The following is a 24421-nucleotide window of genomic DNA, read 5'->3' as shown; positions in this document are numbered from 1 at the left end:
CAACTTCTATATATGACCTTTGGAAGAATGCAGTTGGTGCTGGAAAGTTGGGGCATTTGTGCTTGCATGTAGATCCTTCAACTAGACAATGCATGATATTTAGAGGCTAATATGTCGACCATATTTTTACAACCCATAAGTTTAGAGGCAGTATAAATTCTCAATCATGGCAGTATCTTTGACAGACCATATGGGATTTGAATTTCAATTTGTATGGTGCTTTACAACCCTGACATGATTTACATGCATGGATTCATTTTGGAGGTTTTAAAAGGAACACCTCAAACTCGTGCAATTGGAAGTTGGTAAAGATGATGGCAAGATTTCCTTGGATTTTATTTAAAAGAAGAGTGAATGAGAATGACGTTCTTTGTATGTGGGAGAAGGAAAGCAAAGAAGATTTGCTTTGAGCAATTGCCTACTTTGATAGAAAGGGGTATAAAAAAAAAATGCAGCTGCAAGTATTCTTCTTCTGCTGCCTCCTTTCCGTGATTGAGAGTTGGGAAATCAAGCTTTGAGGCGCTCCTGCCATGATTGAGAGATTTATATATATATATATAATATAATATATATTTTTAAGAAGAGCCGGAAGTCACCCACATAGCAGCCCCGTCCCAATTTTATTAATAAGCCATCACTTATGGCAGAAGAATACCGTGATTACAACCCGAGGCTTGGGGGTTACAAAGAAAAACCAAAACCCAGACCTCCCAACAGAAAAACCAAGAAAACACACCCACAATTCATAGGACTCAAAGACATAAAAACCACACGCAGCAACCTATTAAAAAACCTGCACAACCAAAGAGTAAGAAAATAAAGGACACAGTGCAAAGAGAAACATACTTGGAGGGAGCTCGAGCCGTGCAACACCAACCAACGAAACTAGGTTCAAATCGAATGTAAGCAAATGCCAATTTGTCAAGTCTCGTGAGGCCTCTAATCTCCCAAGGAAGACTTTGAATATTTGAGTAGAGCATGTCCGCACCTTGTGCACCAGCCTTAGCTAGAGCGTTCACTACAGAATTTCCTTCTCTAAAGTAATGATTGCACGCAACATCCATCACCTCAATGTAATCAACAATTTGGTCCCAAAAATCCCATAAATACCAAAGCGAGCATTTTTTGGATTTAACCCAAGAAACAACCACCTGAGAATCACAATCAATATCCACCTCCCTCCAGCCAGCAATACTACAAAGACGTATCCCTTCCAACAAGGCACGAAGTTCATCCTCAGTATTTGTACAATTTCCAAAAGGCTTGGAGAAAGCAAAAATAAGATTACCCTCCCTATCATGAAGCACACCACCACCACCACTACTTCCTGGATTCCCGAGACTACTCCCATCCACATTCAGTTTAACACGGCCTTGAGACAGTTTGGACCATCTCACTACCCTTTCATTTTTTGGTTTAGGAAAATTTGGAGGAATATCCAGCCGTGCAAGTATCTTCGCATCCCCTGAACTGAGCTTTGTAATTTTGAAAATGTTCTCCATCACCGCATGCAACCAGAATTTAATAGAGTGCCAAACTTCATTCACCGAATCCCTCCTATCTTCCATTCTAGCCTTACAACGACGTTGTCACAATCTCCACACTACAATGGACAGAAGTAAACCAGTAAGGATCCCAACTTGGGACTGACGAGAAGCAAGGCGAAACCACGCAGCACTACGTTCTTTCCAACCTTGAATAGCCACAAAAGGGAACCCCATTTTTGCATAAACTTTCCTCCAAAGAGCACTAGCGAAATCTCCACTCCCCAAAACATGATTCAAATATTCACAATGATGGGTCTCACAGCAATTACAACAAGAGACGATAGGAATACCAAGCTTACGAACATTCTCATCCACACTAAGACAATTAAAATAAGCTTTCCACATATAAATAGAAATTTTTCCAGGCAACAAATTGTTCCATATCCAATCCACATTATCCATTTTTGGGAATTTGACACGGATAATATCACAAGCCGACCTGGTAGAGAACTGACCATGTTTATCGAGGGATCCAAATTAACATATCCTCTTTATTCTTAAACCCACCTATCGAAGCCATCACCTCACCTACCAACTGAGGACTAACAAGATCATTAAGTTTTTCCACATCCCAACTGTTTCAAATCACCAAATCTTGCACACGAATAAGAGGCTCCGTGATGAGATTCACCCTTGAGCAAAGGGGGCCATCTTCCGTAAATTTATCATACCGCAAAGAGACATTTTCTTGCCGCACTTTCCATTGAGACTTTTGAAGAAGCAACGGGATACCTTGAAAGGCATTCATCCAAAACTGAGAACCAAACCGCCCCTCTTGCATCAGAGAAACATGACTATTCTTCACACATTTAGCACAGAAGAATTTGGCCCAAAGAGAATCCTGTGTCAAAAGCTGCCAACCGAATTTTAAAAACATGACCTGTTGGACCTCATCAAGGTCCCTAACACCCACACCTCCCTCATCACAAGGGACACACAATTTATTCCAAGCCCGCCAATGTCTTTTCTTTTTCTGATCCTCAACACCCCAAAAGAAATTAGCAAACATGTTGGAGAGTTTCCTCTTCATTGTCTTAGGCATATGAACCATCGAAAGCAAATGGATAGGCATGCTAGTTAGGACGTGTCTCAAAAGGACTAACCGGGCCACCTTGCGATAACAACTTGTTTTTCCAACCCGCCAACTTTTTAGCAACTCTCTCTATAAAAGGATCAAAATGAGCAACTTGGAGCCTGCCATCCACTGTAGGAGCTCCCAAATAAGTGATAGGAAAACGTCCCTAAGAGAACCCTGTAGCAGCCAGGATGACTCTGGTACGACTAGGCAATAACCACTTAGACCAGAATACTGCAGACTTCTCATAATTAATCTGTTGGCCCGACCAAGCCTTAAACATACTGAAAATCTCCATCAAAGCCCTGACTGTGTGCTTAGAAGCATTAGAAAAAACCACAATATCATCAGCATATAGGAGATGAGACAACATAGGGGCACCTGAAGGCAGAGAGAAACATTTAATTCTCCCCTCCCTTACCCTCATGGAGATAAGCCGAGAAAGAACTTCCTGGACTAGAATAAAGAGATAGGGGGACAGGGGATCACCTTGACGAAGACCCCTCTCTGATTTAAAGAAATCTTTATACGTACCATTCATCATGACCGAAAACTAGGGGGTAGAAACACAATTCCACACAAGCTTACAGAAATGTTCAGGAATCCCAAAAGAACGAAGGAAAATCATAAGAAAACGCCAATCAACTCGGTCATAAGCCTTGCTCATATCAATTTTCATGAACAAATTACCCCTACCTTCTTATGCAGCATTTTAAGCACTTTTTGAGTGAGCAAAATATTCTGAAAGATGCTACGCCCCTTAACAAAAGCACCTTGTTCAGGGGAAATAATCTTTGCAAGGACAGGAGACAAACGATTAACCAGCAACTTAGCAAAAACTTTATAGATCACATTACATAGGCTAATTGGCCGAAACTTATCAAAACTCAAAGGATTCGGCACCTTCGGAATCAGCACAATAAAAGAGGAAGAGTAAAAGCGAGGTAAACTAGTACCTTGAAAAAAATCCTTCACTGCAACCATGATATCATGCTTGATGAAGTCCCAACACGCATTATAAAATGCAAAACCTAACCCATCTAGGCCCAGACTAGAGTCCGAGGCAATAGAAGCAAACACCTCTCTAACCTCAATATATATCTGACTGCTCATACAAGGAATCATCCCAATCACAATCCCCCAGACACAGCTGAATAAGAGAAGACAAATCAAGGGTAGTTCCATTTCTAGACTGGCCCAGAAAGTCCTTAAAGTATTTCACAGCTCCCTCATGTACTTGATTCGGAGAAGAAAGAGTAACATTATCTGAAATACTCATAGAATGAGCTTTCGAGTTCCTACGTCGTTGAGCAATAACAGCATGAAAAAATTTGGAATTATGGTCTCCCTCTTGAAGCCATTTTTTCTTAGCTTGTTGGGAGAGCCTCGCATTTTCCCGTCGCATCCAAGAGTCCAACTCTATCTTGGTCCTTAACAAATCATTGTTAACCATGGTAGAAAAGCCATTTTGTTGACTCTCTTCAAGCAATTCAATACGTTCTTCCAGTTCATGCATGCAAAAATCCACCCTACCAAAAGTATTCTTATTCCAGGCACATAAGATGACTTTCATCCTTTTCAATTTGCCTGCGAGCTTAATCAGATTATTATCACCCAGAGTCTCTACAGACCAAGCCTCTCGAGCCATGCTGAAAAAATCATTATGTAATAACTACATGTTCTTGAAATGAAAGGGAGTCGGGCCATACCTGGGATAGGAAGAAGTCAACTGAAGGACCATGGGCTAGTGATCTGAAGTGCTGTGATTCAGAAGGCTAGCCTCAGCACCAGCACACTTGACCGTGAAAACATTATTGACCAAGATACGATCAAGTTTAGCCCAACTACAGGCAAGGCCCTGATGGCCATTACACCAAGAGAATTGTTTACCAAAGAGATTCCAGTCTACCAGACCATAGCTATCAATACACAAATTAAACTCACTCATAGCTAGCCGAGAGCGTGGATTACCACCTCTTCTTTCAGAGTCATACCGAATAATATTAAAATCACCCATAACAGCCCAAGGAATACTCGTACAATTGATATTGCTCAGATGGGCCCATAACTCATGACATTCGATTAAAGAACATTTAGCATAAATAAAAGAAACTATCAAAGTCTCCATATTGAAAGAGAATAAACCTGTAAAGGATTGACTAGACACCGCAACCAAGTCCATATCTATCTCCTCTAACCAAAAAAGCCATATTTTACTTCCCTCTTCTACATTCGAAGCAGACTTATGAAACCCAATACGGCGCGCCCACATTTGAATTTTATTCACTGCTTGAAACGGCTTAGAAATAGCTAAAATCAAAATATTCATCTTCTGTATCAACCCACGTAACCTTCTCTTGGAAGTGCCCAAACCACGAACATTTCACGCCAAAATACTGTTAAGCATTAAAAAGTTTGAGAGGGAGAGCCTTAGCTCTCTTAGATCTCCTTAGGACAATATTACTTTCATCATTGGAAACTCCCTCCCCCTATCCGCGAGTCGCCGGGGTCCGAGGTGCAATCCTTATTTCCATCACACACTGGAACATTTTCCTCTTTCGACAAAGCATCAAACTTGTTAGTACATAACAAAGCTTCCCCCCTACCCGAACCTTCCACTTCTTTCTCATGCGTAATATCTTGGACAACCACCTCCTCTACCACACTGTTATGCACTTGAGCCGAAGTTGTTTCATCTGTTAGAGTAAGACTATCAATGATTTTCCCCACCTGCAATTCTAAAAATTCCTTCGAACTCACGGACGGCACACAACCCCCTCCCCTGTACACGTTCTCATTTCTTCTACTTCCGGACAGTTTAACTCTGGTTCAACATGCGAGATTGAAACAGCAGCATACCTGGGCTACATCCAAATGGTTTAGTCACCAAAATAACAGGAGATATGGCTCCCCCCTCCCCTGTACAGGTTCTCTCCCCTTCCACACCTTCCAACTGGGCCGCGTGCTTCACAGTAGTGTCAATATCACTGCCTTCCGCTTGATTACTCTCCCCATTATTTGGATCTGTGTTCTGCTATTCAGGATGCTTATTCCCTTCATCTTCCGCATTCTCAACAGGTTTCCGACCCACTTCCTTCCACGTCCAGTGTGTCTCTATTTTTCCACCCTCCTTCCCCTGTTTGATCAAGCCAGTTTTACGTGCAGGATGTTGGCCATTCCGACAGACCACTGCAATGTGCCCTTGACGGAAACATTTGTTACAATAAAATCCTGGCTTCTCATATCTAACCGGTTGCCAAATCTAGTTCTTTCCAACCATCATAGGGAAAACTGCAATTAGTTCTTCCCAAAGATCGACTTCAACGCACATCCTTGCTGCTGTGGCTCGGGTTCTATAGATGGTAGCATTATCAGTGCCCAAAAAAAGTCTAAACCTAGTAGCAAAACTCTGGAGACAATCCAGCCGGTATAGATGCAAGGGAAGGCCTGGTAAGAAGATCCATTGAGGAGCAATGGAGGGCTTTTTTCACATCAAAACCCACGGACCAACTAAATAAACAGAACTGCACTCCTGCCACCACCCTTCCTTCACGAGCCCAAGCATGAAAATAATCCCTTTTATTCACTTAGTGCAGTAGGACGTGAAAGTAATCCATAAAACTGATCATCGGCACCTCACTAAACCCCCAAGATTTGATAATATGGCTTCTTAGCACATCAATGGAGGGTCTCGTATTCAGGAACTTCAAAACCAACGCGAACTTTAGATCCTCAGCAGCCCGCTCCATCTCAGTATCAGAAAACACAAAACCAAGATCCCCATTAATCACCTCAAGCCTTCGAATAGGAATTTTGAACTTTGGAGGAGGGATCGGCCGCTGCAGGGCCTCCACAAAAGTCCTACGCTCACTCACCTCAACTTCACCGGTAGATTGCTCCAGCCCCACCAAAGGGGGCCCTGCCGTCTTCTTCTGATCCTACCCGCCGGTAACGGAGGCCACTGGAGGGCCATTCATCACTGCCCATGAAGAGTATGCACTGCACCAATGGGAACCCTAGCAGAGCATGCATGCAACGTAAAAGGAAACTTTTTAACTTTTGTGGAGGTTGTTTCTTAGATCTTGAGAGATTTATATTGCCTCTAACCTTTATGGGTTGAAATTCAAAGATGGCATTCCCTACAGAAACCAATGATGGCAGTCATTTTATAGAACACAACTATATCACATTATAGATTTTGAGGTATTCCTCCTGAAGCTTTTGAGCAATTTCAGATTTTAGGCATTTGTTAAAATTCTTTGTTGGATAGGGAATTTGATATGTTTAGCTTTTCTTGGCTGTTTTTAAGGTCTGTTAAATTTTCACTCATAAAAAAGATATATAGGATGTATGTATGGGCTGGATGGAAAAGATGTCCCATTATAGAATGAGTAGCTGCACTAGTATCGTAAATATGGCACTTTCCATCTAAAAAGTATGGCAAGCATCAATGCGATTTGATTCTGAAATGTGAAACTTGGAATAGGCATTATCTCACTATTTCTGAATATCGATTTTGTGCAATCAATTATCGTGAATGAGATTTTTACAAATAGAACCAATAAAAATCAAAATGTGCTCAAAGTTTCAACCTCAAAATGCAATCAATTATCTGGATACTTTCTTTCTTGTTTGTGACTTGGTTGACACTTGTTTGTGCCTGAATTAGTCGGAAAAGATATTTTCTTTCTTGTTTCTTGGTTCTAGTTTGTTTGATGGTTTCGTGCAGGTATATTATTTGTTATATTTTTAGATTTGATATGTTGCTTGCATATGGAAGAAGTAACCGTTAGAGTAATAATATTTTAAAATTTGTTATTCATGGACAGCCTATTCGAGATAGCTCACCTTTTAACCGTAGTGGAACCCAACACCGAGAAACAGTCTATGGAAGTCAAGACAGTGTAATATTTCAATTTATTAAATATTTATTAGTAATATTTACATTACATTAATATTTACAAGTTAATCCTTATAGATGCAATTTGAGTTGGATGGATCACAGTCGGTGCAGGATGGGTTGGATGGAACACAATCATCGCAATGAGAACCAACACAATTGAAGCAATTATTCAATGGACAAGACATACAGTTTGGAGAAAATGTTAAGAGTCTTGTTATTTTGTATGTAATTTATCTTGGAATAATTGTAAAGCACTTGACGTGCAAGTTTTAATAAAGATTTGATGAGACCATCATTATTTGTTCATAACTTGATTTCTAGAGAATTGAATGCTGGAGACTTGATTTTGGGAGATTTTTGGAGAGTTGATTTATTCCTTTTGGTCAAAATTGTAAAAGCACTATTATAGGTGATGCATATGTGTTTTCTGAACAAACATAATGCGATGCACTATTACAGGTGATGCATATGCGTGTTTTGGAAAAGCGCTATTACAGGTGATGCGTATTATTTGTTTTAGTGAATATTTCTGGACAATTTAATATTAATGCAAAAAAATAAATAACATAACACCATCTGGTCTAGTGAATCAACATACCAAGACAAACCAACGAAGTGCTAATATAATTGCATTCTACAAAGCTTAATAAACATCAAATCCAATATTTACATTGCATTTACATTACATTCTAATTAAACTTCTAACACTTAAACTACATACACCAACTACACCACTATGAAGTCACTAAGTAAAAAAAACACAAACTACAAAAGCCCAATACACTCGGATTAATGTGCATGAACGTCTTATTCTAGCTTCTTGCTCAAGAAGCACCAACTCCTTCAAAAATGCCTCGTCTCTACTGGATTGCACCATCTCTCTCTTCTTAATCTCAGTCGCTCTCTTACGGAACTCAATCTCCATCTTCTCGATATCGCCAAGTCTCTTCTGGACCTCTTTCTCCTTCCTTTCCACTTCATTTTTTCTTGCTTGTAGATCCAACTCTATGCATTGATCACTATCTGTCCACTTGAAATAGTCATCATATTAATAGAAATCAAAGAAGAAAAACATTGACATCTTGTAAATACTAACAAATTATTTGAGACAGATGAATTTAGGGTGAACTTTGTTCTCTAGCAATAAAATTAAGGTAATTTAAAATACTTCTAGGGACATGACCATGAGAAACAACTCATTTTCTTAGCCCTTATCATGACTAGTTGAGACCAAAGAACTTTGAAATGGCATGCTGGTAGTGTTTGTTTTCTCTTTTGTTATCTTATATCCTGTGGAAACTAATTGCATTCTACCATGCTGGTAGTGTTTTATGCTTCCTGGTTGTATTGTATTGTTTGCTAACAAAAAAAAAAAAATCTGCATATATGAACTTCAGGATCTGATCTATCTTTAAAATATTACTACGGAATCTCCCAAAAACACAAACAACTAGATGTACTAGGAGAATCAGTCTAGTAGGCTCCATTTGGATACTATTTCAGATAATATGTAAATAGTAGTAAATAGTTTATAAAGAGTAGTTAATAGTTTATAAAGAAAATCAGTCAAGCTTCACTTGGTGAAGGAGAAGCTTGACGGTTCAAAGTTTTCCAAAGCATGTCTCTGAGCTATACGTAGCCACTATCATATATAATGGCATGACCTTCTGGTTCTTGTCATCGATAAAATTAGAACAAATGGGACAAATGTATCACAATCTCCAGCATAAATACTAGAGTAAACAAATTGAACAAATAAAATATGCAACCATGCAGATGAAAATTTACACCCTAAGCGCACCTGAGAATCATAAGTTGGCATTTATGAAGTCCTGGTCTAAACTGAATGTATGATTGTTACAATAAATTATTTCCATCCAGCAAGCATAAAAAATCATATGAGTATCTACGATGACAACACCCAGTATAACTAGATTACCTCTTGCAAATTGTCAACTTCTTCAAGCAAAGCTTTCCCATAAGAATGGTTTACCCTTTCAGCTTCAATAATGTATGGTTTCCTCTCCTATAGAAAAGTCAAGGAGTTATAACCCTCATATTAAAATATAATTAAGTAGGCCAATTAGAAATTTTGAAGAACATTACCTCCTTGGACATGTTCTTCCAAATGTCAAGCCCGTTTTGATCAGTGCTAATCACATTTATAGCCTTGCAGGTCTTAACAAAGCTCTCCCTAGTAAACCCACCAAAAAAGAAAGAAAGAATAAAAAGAGGGAAAAAAAAAAGAGCATTCATCAACTCCAAACATGAATACATGCCTATATCTGTCAAATGTATTCCAAATCTTATAAAAAAAAAAATTATATTCCAAATATTTTATAATGAAACTTCACTTCAATATTTATCAAAAAATACCAATTCAAATAGTAATCTCAAAAGATTGTTTCTTTTCTTAATCATCCATTTTCCCAATGACCAAACATAACGAAAACGTTATAAAGCATATATGTCAGTGTTTTTCAACATGCACAAACTTTTGTTATGCATAGGATGCAACTCTACATGATTAAGGGCATGAGCTTATACATCTATAAAGCATGCAGCAAAAAAACTAAAATCAAGATCAAATTACTCCCAGAAAACAAAAAAATTAAAAAATAAGTAATGGAATTGCCTCGTATAATGAAAAAAAAAGAGTGCTTACATGAAAACCCGAAAGGGCGAGGGCAATCTAGGTTGGTCCCCAAAGGTTAGTTTCACAATGTTTTGCCTCTCTGATACTCCTCTAAACCTCTGCACCACCACCTTCTTGGTTTCACAATCATGTAGGTCGGCCAAAGCGATTGCCACTGAAACCCCGCAACTGTTGCTGAAACATTAATGAAAAATGAGAGTAACAAAAACAAAAAGGACAAAAGAAAAAAAAAAATAGGGATATGAATATAATATACATTGCAAACATGTATCTGTGTATGTTTATAAGTGTAATCACCACTTCTGATAGGCGCTTCCATCAGGAGCACAGCTGACTGCTCAGACCCTCTTTCTGTTCTTAGTAGGGGTGTAACGGGTCCGGTTCGGTCCCGTTTTGGATAAAATCTAGGACCGAACCGGTATACAAAACCAGACTGAACCGGTATATATCGGTTTTGTATTTTCAAAAACCGATTACACACCCGTTACCCCCCTAAACTGGTATGTCCGGTTTTACCGGTTCCGGTCCGGTTTTCCGGTTTTAATATATTAAGTATATTAGTATTACTAATGTATTTATCAAAAGAAATATTTTGAGAATTTATTAGGCAATAAAATGTATTTAATATATATATTTTATATTTAAAACATATGATCAAATAAATATTCATGTTAATAAATATTCATGTTTAAAATTATAATGTTATGTTATAAATTATAATATATTATTTCATACATTATTATATATATTATATATAATATTAAAAATTAATAAAAAATATATATAATATGTGAACTGGTCTGGTTCAGTGTTGGAAAACATAATACTAATTCCGGACCGAATTTGACCGAGTTTTAAAATAAAAGAACCGATTCCAAACCGAACCGGTCGAAAACGGGACCGAACCAACCGGTCCGGGCCGGTTTTCCAGTTTGTCAGTTTATTCTTACCCCTAGTTCCTAAGTGGATTCGCCATAAGAGTGTCCACACTCCAAGTTGCTCCGCAACTTTTTACCTTCTTTGTACATCTTCTCTTGATCAACTAGGCTAATATTGGTTTTCTTTCGTGGGCTTCTCTTGTAATTGGGCGGGGGAAAGAGAGCACGATTGCGTGTGATATCTTCGCAAGTGACTTTGGTTGCTTCTGTTTTCTTCATTTTGGGGAACTGGAACTTGTTTATTTGTCTTGGGGAGAGAGGTCTTCATCTTCGATGGAGAGAAACACTAAGAGTCTCGGCGATGGCGAAATGGAAATAGCCTTCGAGGGAGAGAAATCGAGGGAGAGAAAAAAAGAGAGGGAGGGAAACCGAATGAGGTAGGGTAGATCTGGGGAAATTTTGAAAAGGAAACCAAACTTGTTGAAACGGTGTGTTGTTATTTCGTTGAAATGGTGCGTTTTGATTTTTTCCACGTCAGACCTGTTTGCCCTGCGACTGAACGAGGCGACTGAAGCAAGCATTTTTCAGAAATAAAAATTCTATGTGCAATCATTTTTGCATACTCTTTTGCGCACTCTATTGATGTGATTAGTTGAGTATTATAAAAATTGATGTAGCCAATCACATCAGTGGAGTGCATAAGGAGTACGCAAAAGTGACTGTATATAACTTTACTCATATATGAATACAACATCATCTATATATCAAACTACCTAATAATTTCCTATTTAGGATTAGTGCGACTCTAAGATACATTGTATTGAACAAGTAAAACTTTGAGATAAGTATTGGATTATGTGTTACATCCAATATTTAATTTAGATTTTTCCTTGTAAAGCGGAATACTACTCTTCATCTTAAATTTGTTATTTCCAATTACATCAGCTGATGAAGCATAGTTTATGTTGATGCATTTTTCAACCTCAGCAGTATAGTCGAATGACCCTCTTCCTTCCCGTGGTGGTTCTTTGATGGTGTATTTAGAATGCTCGTCCATGGCTTTGCTTAATAATAAATGGCTGGAAATTAAAAAAGAAAAGACAACTATTTATGTGGTTCTACACTGAGACCTACTTCTATAGGTCTTGGGTGTATCCACTATGAACATGGTTGAATACAAGCTCTACAATCTCACTATGTTCTCTACAACTATGCTCTACGAAAGTTGTCTCGACTCTCATAGCTCTCTAGTTCTCTCTTTCTCTACCACAGTCCCTCCAAACCTCAAAGGAAGCAATCCCTCTATATGTTGCCTCTCTCCCCTCTTCAAGTCTACTTTATTATAAAATAGATCTAACATATCATGTAAAGCCATAAACCTTTATATAATCTCTTTATAACTGTGGCACTTTTCACTAATCATTATTCCATCTTAATTAGGAGAAAAGTATAATTTTACAAAGTTACACATAGCAATTTGGCCTTGGATGCATATAGGATTGCATCAATGGGACACAACTTCACTTTATGAGTACTAGTGGAAGGGGGTAAGGGACTCATTTTCATTATCATTTTAAATATGAGATGAATTGGACTTAAGAGGATGGCTGCAAAGACATAGTAGCTGAGGTTTGGCAAAGAGAAGTTCATCATCTAAGGCAAACCAGCAGGCTGCAAAAAAAACTAGAGATGTGCAGCAGGAAGCTTCAGAAGTGGAGCAGGGACCTGAGAAGGAACAGACAAGCAACTATAAAATAGAAAACAGACAAAATCAAATAGTTGCAAGAGGAAGAAAGAGTGGATAATATGAATGGCCTCAAGAGACTACAATCTGAGGTTGGTTTTTTGCTAGATCAGGAAGATGCAAGGTAGAAACAAAAAGCCAAAGTCTATTGGCTGACACAAGGGGATAGAAACACCAAGTTCTATCATGCATGTGTCAACCAAACGAGGGAAAAAAACTCTATAAAATAGATTGAGGATGGAGAGGGGAGAGTGCTGAGTTCAAAGGAGGAGGTGGCAACCGGGTTCAGGCTTCACTTCAAATAGGTGTACCAATCTGCTAACCCATCTGAAAGGGCCATACAGCAGTGCCTGAATGGTGTAAGACACAGAATCTCTCGGCACAAGAGGGAGCAAATGGATAGAGAGTTTACATCAAAAGAGATAGTGGCTGTACTTAAACAAATGTCTCCATTCAAATCACCAGGGCCAGACGGGTTCAGTGCAGGATTCTTCCAAGATCATTGGGATGTAGTGGGCTCTAATGTGGTGCAGGCAGTACTTGACTTCTTTAGAACTGGTGAGATGTTAACAGGTCTGAATTATACTCTCATAGCTTTAATTCCCAAGACAAGTGCCCCTAGATCAGTAAATGAATACAGGCCTATCAGTTTGTGCAATGTGTGGTACAAATTAATTTCAAAAGTTTTGGCAAACAGGTTGAAATATGGGCTGCAAGATGTCATATCTTAGAACCAGAGTGCATTTCTACCAGGCAGACTAATCACTGACAACATAATGGTTGCTTACAAGCTCCTGCACACTATGCAAGCTAGGCAAAAAGGAAGAGAAGGCAGCATGATTATCAAGCTGGATATGTTAAAGGCATATGATAGAGTGGAGTGGAGTTTTCTACAAACAATGCTATCTAAGATAGGTCTCAGTGACAAGTGGAGGAAGTTGATTATGGTTTGTGTAAAATCTGTTTCCTATTCAGTAGTAGTGAATGGGACCCCTGGAGATATCTTTTGGCCTACAAGAGGATTAAGGCAAGGGGACCCTCTTTCCCCTTACCTTTTCCTACTATGTGCAGAAGGACTGAATACTCTTTTGAAGGATGCTGAAGCAAGAGGTCTCATTAAAGGAGTAGCTGTCACAAGGGGGGGCAAAAGAATAAACCACCTTTTGTTTGCTGATGATTGTGTGATGTTTTGTAGATCCAAGATAGAGGAATGGACAGTTTTAGTCCACTTGCTAAAAGTCTATGAGGAAGCATCTGGACAGACCTTGAACAGACAAAAAACTTCCATTCTATTCAGCACAAACACTAGGACTAAGGCAAAAGAGTGCATTTTGTCCAACATGCTGAAGGTGAGTGTGTGGAAATTACAACAAGTATCTAGGATTGCCCACCACAGTAGGAAAATCCAAGTATGACACATTCAGAGGCCTAAAAGAAAAGATATGAAAAAGGATTAATAGCTGGAAGAATTCTTTTCTGTCTTCTGCAGGAAAGGAAGTCATGATCAAAAGTGTCTTGCAAGCCATACCAGCATACACAATGATTGTATTCAAGATGCCGAGTATGCTTCTCAAAGAGATTGAATCTATGATTGCCAAATTCTAGTAGAACCACAGAAAGGAAGGTAGGGGCATTCATTGGAAGAGCTGGAACAAACTTGGAGCAGCAAAGGGCAAGGGGGGGCTAGGATTTTGAGACCTTAATTGCTTCAATAAAGCTCTCTTAGCCAAGTAAGGGTGGAGAATTTTACAAGAACGTGCTTCATTGGTGGCTCAAGTATTCAAAGAAAAATACTTCAAGTCAGGCAACCTGATGGAGGCACGAGTAGGCTACTGCCCCATCTCAAATATGGAGGAGCTTAATGTCAGTAATGGATCTGGTAAAGATAGGGCTAGTGTGGAGAGTTAGCAACGGAAGGAGCATTAGAGTGTGGAAAGACAAGTGGGTGCCTATACCTTCTACATTTCAAATTCAAACACCAAACAAGATACTGAACTGTAATGCAACTGTTAGTGAGCTTATTGATGGTGAAAGCAAAATCTGGAAACAAGAACTAGTGCAAGCAATCTTCAGTCTAGAGGAAGCCAAGAGTATCTGTAGTATTCCTATCAGTGTAAAAGGGATGGGTGACAAAGTAATATGGGGATTGTCAGAGAAAGGGATATTTACAGTAAAGAGTGCTTATTATGCAGATTTGGAGATTAAGAATCAAAAGACAGGAGAAACATCCAGTGGAGATCAAAGTGAAAGGCTGTGGGGGAGGCTGTGGGGATTAACAAACTCAGGTAAGGTAAAATTGTTTCTGTGGAAAGCTCTCAATGGAATACTACCCACAAGGAGTATTCTCTTCAAGAGAAGGGTTATTGATAACTCAACATGTCCTGTGTGCAACAGAGAAGAAGAAACATACATACATGTACTTTGGGATTGCCCTGCAGCGGTAGATGTATGGGGTGAGGATTGCAGTCCAGTCAGAAAGTGGGGAAGAAACTATGCTGATTTCACGACACTGTGGTCTGAGTTTTAGTCCAAGTTAGAGGAAGGAAAGCTCCACATAGTAGCTGAGGTGCTGCACAGCCTGGGGAGGAGAAGAAATGATTTGGTCTTTGAAGGAAAATTGAAGGGGCCTTGTGTATTGATCCAACAGGCAGTGCAAGATGTAGAGGCAGTTACATTGGCTCAAGAAAAACCAAGAGAGAATCAAACAAGGCCAACAGAGATGATAAGAACCATGTGGAAACCCCCAAGCCATGACTATCTGAAGGTGAACGTGGATGCAGCAGTGGATTCCGAGAGAGGAAGTGTGGGAATTGGTGTTGTAGTGAGGGACTTCAGAGGAGAGGTGCATGTGGTAGTTGCTGCTCGCAGACAGTTAACAAAGAGTGCCAGTGCAGCTGAGAGTCTGGCCATGCTTCGTGCAACTCTTCTGTGCAGTGAATTAGGACTCAGTTAGGTGCAGTTGGAGGGTGATGCAAAAATGGTAATGGAAGCAATCAACTCCAGGTCATACAACTCCTCATGGGATGGATAGGTGATAAAGGACATCAAGACTGTGGTGCACGCCCAACCAGGGTGGTCTGTGACTTTTGCGAGGAGAGAGGGCAACAGAGCAGCACATGCAACTGCCAAGTTAGCTCTCTCCTTCAGTACCGAGTGTGTGTGGATGGAGGAGGTACCATGTGAGGTCCTTCCAACTGTTGTATCGGACTTGCCTAGCTATGTATTGACAGTTTAATGAATCAAATTTCCAATTCAAAAAAAAAAAAAACTTCACTTTATGAGTACTACTTCTTGCATATACACCATTGCACGCTAAGTTCAAAAGTTAAGTTCTTTCTTTCGACAAACAGTACTTTTCTAAGATCATATCTCTGTACAAAAGGTAACCAGGTGATATTTCATTCCTCATATTACATTGCCGCCTAGACCCAGTTCATCCTCAATGTCATCCCCATCTTCAAACAACTTCAGAAACCGAGCTTGATCTTGTTCCCTCTTCTTCTTTTGCCAGTATTTATATACAGCTGCCACTCCAAGAATCAATACGGTTGAAACCACAACACTAATCAATATGATTAGAGCAGCATGCATTCCCTTTCCTCTATCTTGAGAGCTAGATGCAGAATTGGAAGCTACAAAAACATGGTTGGCAAAATTGTAATTATTATTTGGAATATAGAGATAATGGCATTAATTTCAGATATCGGATACAGACAAGTGATTCTGAAAACACAAATGATTAGAGCAACGTGCATTCCTTTTCCTCCATCTTGTGAGCTAGATGCAGAATAGTGTTGTTAATTTCAGACATTGCATACAGATAAGTGCTTCTTAAAATACAGAAACGATATGTCTTATTACCACATCTTAGCACAAACCACAGATTTGTTTTCCCGAATCTTAAGTTTCCAGCCATCCGTTCTACTTCCATATCCAAATACTCATTTTAGCCACGTAATGATACCCAAAGGAACTTGTGAAGGGATGTCCAACAACATTGAAGTGATCCCAGTTTATTACGTAACATTTTAGAAAACAGAAGCCTCTTCTAGAAAGAGCAGATCATTACCATGTAATGTTTCACCAAAAAGTACTGAACTATTCCCTTAATATGGAACATAAATGGTAGACCAATAGCATGAAGTGCAGTGGAATTAACTACAAAAAATGGAAGTAAGAAGGCTCTCACCATTTGCTGAAGGAACACACTTCGGACATAAAAAAGTACCATTAAATTCCTTCTCCTTGAACCGTATATATTTTCCATCAGGCTCGGTAAAATCACTAGGACAAAACTCCCACTCCTCATAGACATCATCTGACACGAAACTATTCTCTTCATAAAACCCACATCGCTTGCACTTTTTACTTGGAAGTTCTGTCAGAGGCTGAAAGCATAAAGAATATTATTCCATTAGCAAAACGCTCAACTAATTGGCATTTATGCATCACCAACGTCGTTAACTATAAGTTACTTGAGGAACAAAGTGAAGGAGATATAAGGAATATACTACACGTGTTTAATCATCATCAATGGTAAAATCAAAAAAACTTCCAAGAAAAATCTAGAACATCGAGCAGTTCTCAAGCTGTTCCAGTGGGGAGAAATTCGCAGACACCCGCAAAACACAAATACAGATCATTTTGTCAACAGAGCACACAAACAAGGTTCAGTTCAAATGCGGTTCACCTGATTTATATATATATATATATAAGTAAGAAAAAGAACTTTATTAATTCAAATGAAATAGGCAAAGCCCATATACAGAGGGAGTATGCAAAAGAAACGCCTAAATACATTCTAGGAACCTGAAAACAAAAACAGAAAATCATGAACACTAGTTCCATTAAATACTAAAGCAGAAAACCAGAGCAGTAAGGTGTGCACAAAAAAATTTTGAAGTTCCTCCAACGTGAGCTCCTTATCTTCAAAACACCGATCATTCCTTTCCATCTAGATACACCACATAAGGCACAAAGGGACCATCCTCCAAACCACAGCCACATGAGAACAACCATGAAGACCATTCCAACTGGCTAGTAGGTCCACCACCCTCAAAGGCATCACCCAAGCCATACCAATTCTACAAAAAATTTCATCCACAGCGCCCTTGCCACCTCACAGTGCAAAAGTAACTAATCCACTAATTCTTCATTCTTCTTACACATGTAACATCAATCCATAACAATGAGACCACGCTTCCTTAAATTTTCCACAGTCAATATTTTCCCAAGAGAGGCAGTCCATATGAAGAAAGCTATAGAATAATGCCAACAAGCTTGGCAAAATGCCATAGAAAAACCATCGAGACTAGGATGTCTTTTGCCATCCCACTAATCACATGATGAAACTCATCTTCGTGAAAAGATATTTCAAACATCTTGCACTTTGAGGATCAAGAGACATAAAGGTCAAACCATTCAGATTTAGCATCCAAGTAGCTGGTTCGGTGAGAAGACTCTCATAATAATGCACAATATGATCCTAGATCTCAAGTGGAGAAGAAAGCACATAATTATCTGAATGAAGCATCTCAATAGCATTAGTTTGCTGCCAAGAGATCTCCTTCATCAACAACACCCTCTCAAGTTCAGCCACCATTGAACTGATCGACCACAGTCCCACCTTATCAACAAAACCATCAGCTCCTAAACAAATGTTTTCAAACTTGAAGTACCTACAACCCCCATGAATACATCCACAATCCATCAAGATAGGGAAGTGATTTGAGCAAACACGAGGCAATCTCTTTTGACACAATTCGGGGTAATGAACCTTCCAAGAAGAAGAAACAAGAAATATGTCCAATCTCAACCAACCCAAACTATTGGACCACGTGAACACACCACCAACAATGGGGGGTCCAAACATTACAAGTCAAAAATAAACTCCAAAAATTCCTCCATTGCCAAAGAAATACTAGATTCTCTTCATCTCTCACTCAAAAAGCGACTAATGTTGAAATCCCCACTTATACACCACGGCACATCCCAATGATAATACAATCCCACCAACTCCTCCCACAAAAGTCCCCTTTCACTATCCGAATTTGGCTCATAAACACCCACTCGCACCCATCCTCAACATTTTTGAAAGAACAAGCTACAAAGAAATTCCCAACATTGATGCAAGCCACGAGTAGCGACAACAAACGAATATGGATTTGCCGAAGCGATGAACGTGACTTGCAAGATTTCATGAGGATCAAAGGCAAATTAAAATGAGGAAAAGTTATTGAGTATGAAAAGAAACAAAAGAACAATTGGAAAGTAAAAATGGATAATCTTGGGATGCCACTCAACCAGGAGATGGTGGATGTCACCCCACACTATCCAATTGTGGATGTCACTCACACAACCAAGCAAACACTTGATGGAAGAAGGAGATGGAGATGAAATTAAATTCAGATGAAAAACTTGCAAGTGGGTTTTAAACTCAAATTGATCTATCTATTTCGTCCATTTCCTTGTGTTTAAATAGAAAGTACATGATTAACGGTAGGAGACATTATTTAAGGCCAAATACGACTTCCCAATGTGTTAGTAATTGTTGTAGACAACTTCCAACACTTCTAAAACTTCCAACAGCCTAATTAATACATAAACAGGTTTCAAAGTAAAATTTAAAACAAAACAGGTTTCTATGCAGAGCATTTATTGAAATGTATCTGGACAACAAAATGACAGCCACCAAAGGGAATGCCACATGTCGCCCATGCAGATGCCATGTCAGCTTGCCACATTAGCTTCAATGAAATGACATGTAGGATTTTGATTGTGCAATTGCATCAAAAACACTCCTCAACTAACTCCACTCCTCTTCAATCCCATATTTAAAGAACACCTCTTGAAGCTCCCATAAATGCCAGAAAAGACCATCCCACAAAAGAACACTCCCACAAAATATGGATAATACTTGTATCGATAAAACGTAACTTCGTTTCTTGCAAACACACAATATCAACCTTCCAACTATGCAATAAAGACTTGATACAAAGACACTAATTGGAATCATTAAGCCCCCGAACATTCGAAGAACGGATCTTAGGCTTCATAAGAAAAATGTGACCCCCTCACTTTCAATCTATCCTGCCCTCCACTCCCCTCCTTAGCATCATAAATAATAAAACATTTGAGTCTTCTTAGTTCTCTATCTCTCTTTGATGCAGACTTCAAAGCCAATGAGCATCCAGATTCAATAGCAATAAAGAGAGCGTTGAATTTCTCTTCAAAGCCTAGACAAGAGATCCCAACGCAGGCTTGAGTCTCCTCAAACTTCTTTAAAACCCACTTTGTAGCAAAACTGGGTCATTTCGGACTAGGTGGAAGTTTGCATAAAGGGGTCGGGTCAACCTCCCTCCCCATCACAAAGGACTAGTTGCAAATTTGAAGCATCCGTTGCCCCCACAAGAGGGATAGACTTAGGCTCCCCACCATCTTGTTTTCTATTACCGATTGCTAAAGGAAGTCAATAGGAAGCACATATAGGAAAACCACCGGGAATGGCACCTCAATCCCCATACCCTTGACAACCAAAAGAAGAGGGACTTGAGTGGAAACTAGGGAGAGACAAGAGTTGCCTTCGTTCCCAACCACCATCATATGCAGTTCATCCTGTAACCAAAAATCCACTTCATCACTTTCTGGAAACATTTTCGGCTCTGACACACCATCCAAAGGGTCACCCGTCACTGGCAATGAAGTCTGTGGCAACCCTACCATTGATGAAGCAAGTATCGGTACCACAACAGGGGAGTGAGCCAGTCCTGAAACACATGAGAAAAACCCAGTACAAATCTTAACCCGCCAAGTGAGCTGGGAACTCTTACCCGAACCCAACCCATATACTTTATTTTTGCCTTTATCCACCACACCCATCTGAGACACCATAAGACTACCCAGCCCATCAACACATATGGCCTTTTGCTTGCCAACAATCCAGTCCCCTTAACCCAACCAACGAACAACCGAAAATAAGGTAGTTTCTTCAAAACCTCCAAAAAGGATCCCTTCTTCGCCGAAGGAACATAAGGGTGCACTCTGTTTTACTATGTTTTCCACCCCGAAATAGAGGATCACTGAGCCAAGAGAGTCAGATTCCCATTCCTCCATATCTTGTAAAACTCCAAAGAGCCAGTTGACAAACTGCAGGCACCCACCACTTTTGCCAACCATTCCACTGCAGAGATATTGACAATGATGTTGTAACAGCCCTTCTCGTAGGTTAGGAGTGTTACACACTTTCATAACTGTGCCCAATAAAGAGACCCAACATGATAAAAACACCTAATTTATTGAAAATAAATTCCCAAAAAATAATAAAAATAGTATCATAGCAAGAAAATTTAAAACTGATCTTTTAATGAAAAGAAAGACACTTATTAACTAAGTCTAAAAATCCCTTGACACATGATCTAAGCCTAGATGTCAGCTCGTCAACACTATCTTCTTTACTTGGACATTTTAAAAACAAACCAACAATCAAACGACCAAAATGAGTTGAATACTTTTTTTTGATAGGTATGAGTCGAATACTTAATAAGTAGTACATCAAACATAATAAGCATGTATACTCAATACTTATACTAACAAAAACATGTAACATGTACTATGTATCACTGATTAAACTTGTCTTTCCCTTTCTTTAATGGCCAGCACTCCTTAACCCTCATGTTCAGGGTAGTGCACTGGTTCCACTACCTGTGGACACAAGGGGAACCGCTTAACTTATCATAACATACTATGGTGGACCACACTTAAATCCATGGTTTGCACATCCACCCATAAATGCATTGGTACCATGCATCTCTTATGGTCATTCTTAAAGCTTCTTTCATAACTTCTCTTTTATCTTTCTTATCATGATGCATGTAGAAAACATAATGAAATAGCTTTATCATAATCATAAATGAAAACATATCATGATGCATGTAAAAGACATATTAACATGACATTCAAAAATCACTTTCATCATAACTTGATACGTAAAAAGGGGTTTTCAATAAAGGGCCATACATACATAGTACTTAAAAAAACATTGTTTACCATGCATGTAAGGGTATGATCATGCTACTTACCTCTTTGTTTCTATCAATAACAAACGCGTCAATAATCACCTACTTGAAGTTGCTGGAAAAGAGTTGGACTTGATAGGGTGAGACTGGTTCTTTTTCAATCTCCTGAAATTGCAGCAGCTTTCTAGGATTAGGGATTGGTTTTTTCTTGAAGAACATCACATGGGATTGCTATAAAAACTTTCCAGACTCACAGCAACCTCTATTTTTTTCTAGTTTTCAGATCTTACAGTCCTTTTAATGAGACCTAAAAAACCTAAAAATAGGGTTGTACGAATTTAACTTCGTTTGTTTTGAAAAGGGGTTCTAATAATCCTAATGGCTAGGAGTTCTAGGGTAAAAATGTTGCTTTTCTTTGGATCCATTTATGAGTCATAAATGGGGCTGGTTTCCAGTTATCACGAATTTAACAACCAAAAATCAAATGGGCTTTGGCTAGAAAATACTTGGGCTTATCCATCCATATATGGGCTGAACCTACTCCATTTTGAATCCAAGTCCATAATTTCATATCCAATCCTATCTCCTCAAAATACTAGATCCTCAAATAATAAAGCCTAAAAAATTCGGGTCTGGATGTTACAAATGTACTTGGTGACCTTGCGACTTCTATCTGTAATCCGCCACCAATGACCACTCTCATGATGGAATTCAAAAATCTTTGAATCAATTAACAGAAAAACCAATAAAAAAAGAAAGATAAAGTAAGAAAAGAAATGAAACATATGAGTAAGAAGAGGAGAGAAGGATCAAAATCAATGGAGAGATTGTAAATGATTTCCGGCGAGAAGCACGGTCAACCTGAATTATTAAGAATATGATAGCTGTGAACGCTTTAGTCACAGTAAACATAAAAACCCTCTATATTTGCCAGACCGATCCTCTTCAAAACTACTTATCCCTTGTTTCCATTAGACCCAAATGAGACCCATATTCAGAAGACAGGTTCCCACTTTACTTATTGATAGGTTGTTTGCCTTCCCTATAAGTTCCATCAAGCGTATAAAGCAAAGTGCATTTAAACAGGAGGCATGCATTGCACGAGTTAAGCAGAACATGAAATTGATCTGCAACAGCTCCATTGACACCATAATTTCCTACGTCTACAATGAAGTTTCTAACAATTATAACTTGTATGAATATAATTTCAATAACCGAATATAAATCTGCTAGCACCATTCATGATTAACACTGAAGCCTTTTTTAAAAGAATTCCGAGATAATCCACAATTGTCATCAATAAGAACCAAATTAACTCAAAAGGAATAGCTTTTAGCCAAATAGAAGAAAATAAGTTCGAACCTGCCAAGACTCTTCACCCTTGAAATTGTAGAAGACATGGTCTTCTTTTACATCGGGTAACACCGTCTTGTTCTCCCCTTTACACTGGAAATAGACTACTGGTTTTGTGTTTGGCAGCCACTGGTGGGTATTATATATCTTTATGGATTCAAGTGTAACAATTGCCGGCAACACCAATCCTGCAACGACGCCGTCACCAGCCAAAGCACCCACGAACAGGAAACAAAAAAGGTGAACAAGCAAAACAAAATTGAAAGCCCGTAAAACTTTTAGAATTGGATTCTGTAGTATTCCCGCTTTCAAACAAAACAGTATTTTAGCTAAAACTATATCTTATTCTGCACGATTCCACAAAAGATATTAATAAATCCTATGTTTGTTTATCGGGAGTTTTTTTACCTGGAAAGCAGCTGAGGAAGACCGAGCAGACGAGAAAAACAGAAAAAACCCTAGAAATCAGGAGATACAAAATTGACATAGCGAGATTCGTTTATATTGACTCGATCGAGCAATTCAAGCGTTTGGCATTCGACAAGCACTTGGATGGAGGGAAACTTGATACGAACGAGCTAGCAAGAGGCACCTCTTCCTCCACTATAAACGACGGTGGTGTTTCGTCCAAATAGAACAGTGGCTATGGCGGTGTCGAGACTTTCCTGGTTGGGGGAGGAGATGACTGGTGTGCTGCGAGTTATTTGTCGCCCGGATGCATGTTTCGCAAAATAGGGGAATTTGGCCACGTCCGATCTAAGTAGAATCGTGACTTTCTCTGTTTGGTCTATCTCTTGTACGAAGTGGACGAGCGGTGGCCAGCACTCTCTCTTTATTGAGTCAACCATGCCGGTCCGGCGACCGTCTCCGTCTCTCCGATGTTCGGGCAGCTATATAACTGGATTAAATACGAACGAGTGATTCCATATCCCATACTCTCCTTCGGCATTCATCCTATTATTTATTATTAATTGATAAAAAAATATATAATAAGATAATAATATAATATATAAAATTTTTCAATACAAAAATTTTGTATTTAAAAATGAAAATTATATTTGTGAATGGATTATTTGAATAGAAAGGACTTAAACACTTAAAGAGACCCATTATACTATAAAAGCCCAAAAGATAGATCCATGGGTCAATATGAGATAATTAAGAAGAATCTAAAAGAAGATGTGCACCCCGCCACCTTTAACAGAAAGATAAAGACGTCGAAAAGTAACATAATTATTCAAAATACTAAGT

General features: G+C 39.0%; 2 protein-coding genes and 1 long non-coding RNA gene across 3 annotated transcripts; all 3 read right to left on the bottom strand.

Moving 5' to 3' along the window:
• Positions 1-1589: 1589 nt before the first annotated feature.
• On the bottom strand, positions 1590-2598 carry LOC122278655. Its single transcript, XM_043088839.1, has 2 exons — positions 2137-2598; positions 1590-1997 (listed from the first exon to the last, which is right to left on the bottom strand). Exons 1-2 carry the CDS (start codon positions 2596-2598, stop codon positions 1590-1592), a joined length of 870 nt encoding a protein of 289 aa, XP_042944773.1.
• A 5543-nt stretch (positions 2599-8141) lies between these two features.
• Positions 8142-10725, bottom strand: LOC122280016. The gene is made up of 4 exons (XR_006229710.1): positions 10191-10725; positions 9632-9719; positions 9465-9551; positions 8142-8548 (listed from the first exon to the last, which is right to left on the bottom strand). It is a non-coding gene; the product is annotated as an uncharacterized LOC122280016 (long non-coding RNA).
• Positions 10726-16077: 5352 nt separating this feature from the next.
• LOC122279641 lies at positions 16078-24129 on the bottom strand. The gene is made up of 4 exons (XM_043090391.1): positions 23579-24129; positions 23180-23358; positions 16993-17191; positions 16078-16435 (listed from the first exon to the last, which is right to left on the bottom strand). Exons 1-4 carry the CDS (start codon positions 23655-23657, stop codon positions 16209-16211), a joined length of 684 nt encoding a protein of 227 aa, XP_042946325.1. The 5' UTR covers positions 23658-24129; the 3' UTR covers positions 16078-16208.
• Between the last annotated feature and the right edge of the window lie 292 nt (positions 24130-24421).

Source organism: Carya illinoinensis, chromosome 10 (assembly GCF_018687715.1).
Source record: "Carya illinoinensis cultivar Pawnee chromosome 10, C.illinoinensisPawnee_v1, whole genome shotgun sequence".
Lineage (NCBI taxonomy): Eukaryota > Viridiplantae > Streptophyta > Magnoliopsida > Fagales > Juglandaceae > Carya > Carya illinoinensis.
The sequence above is the reverse complement of the archived record's forward strand: the minus strand, read 5'-3'. Positions and strand labels throughout refer to the sequence as shown.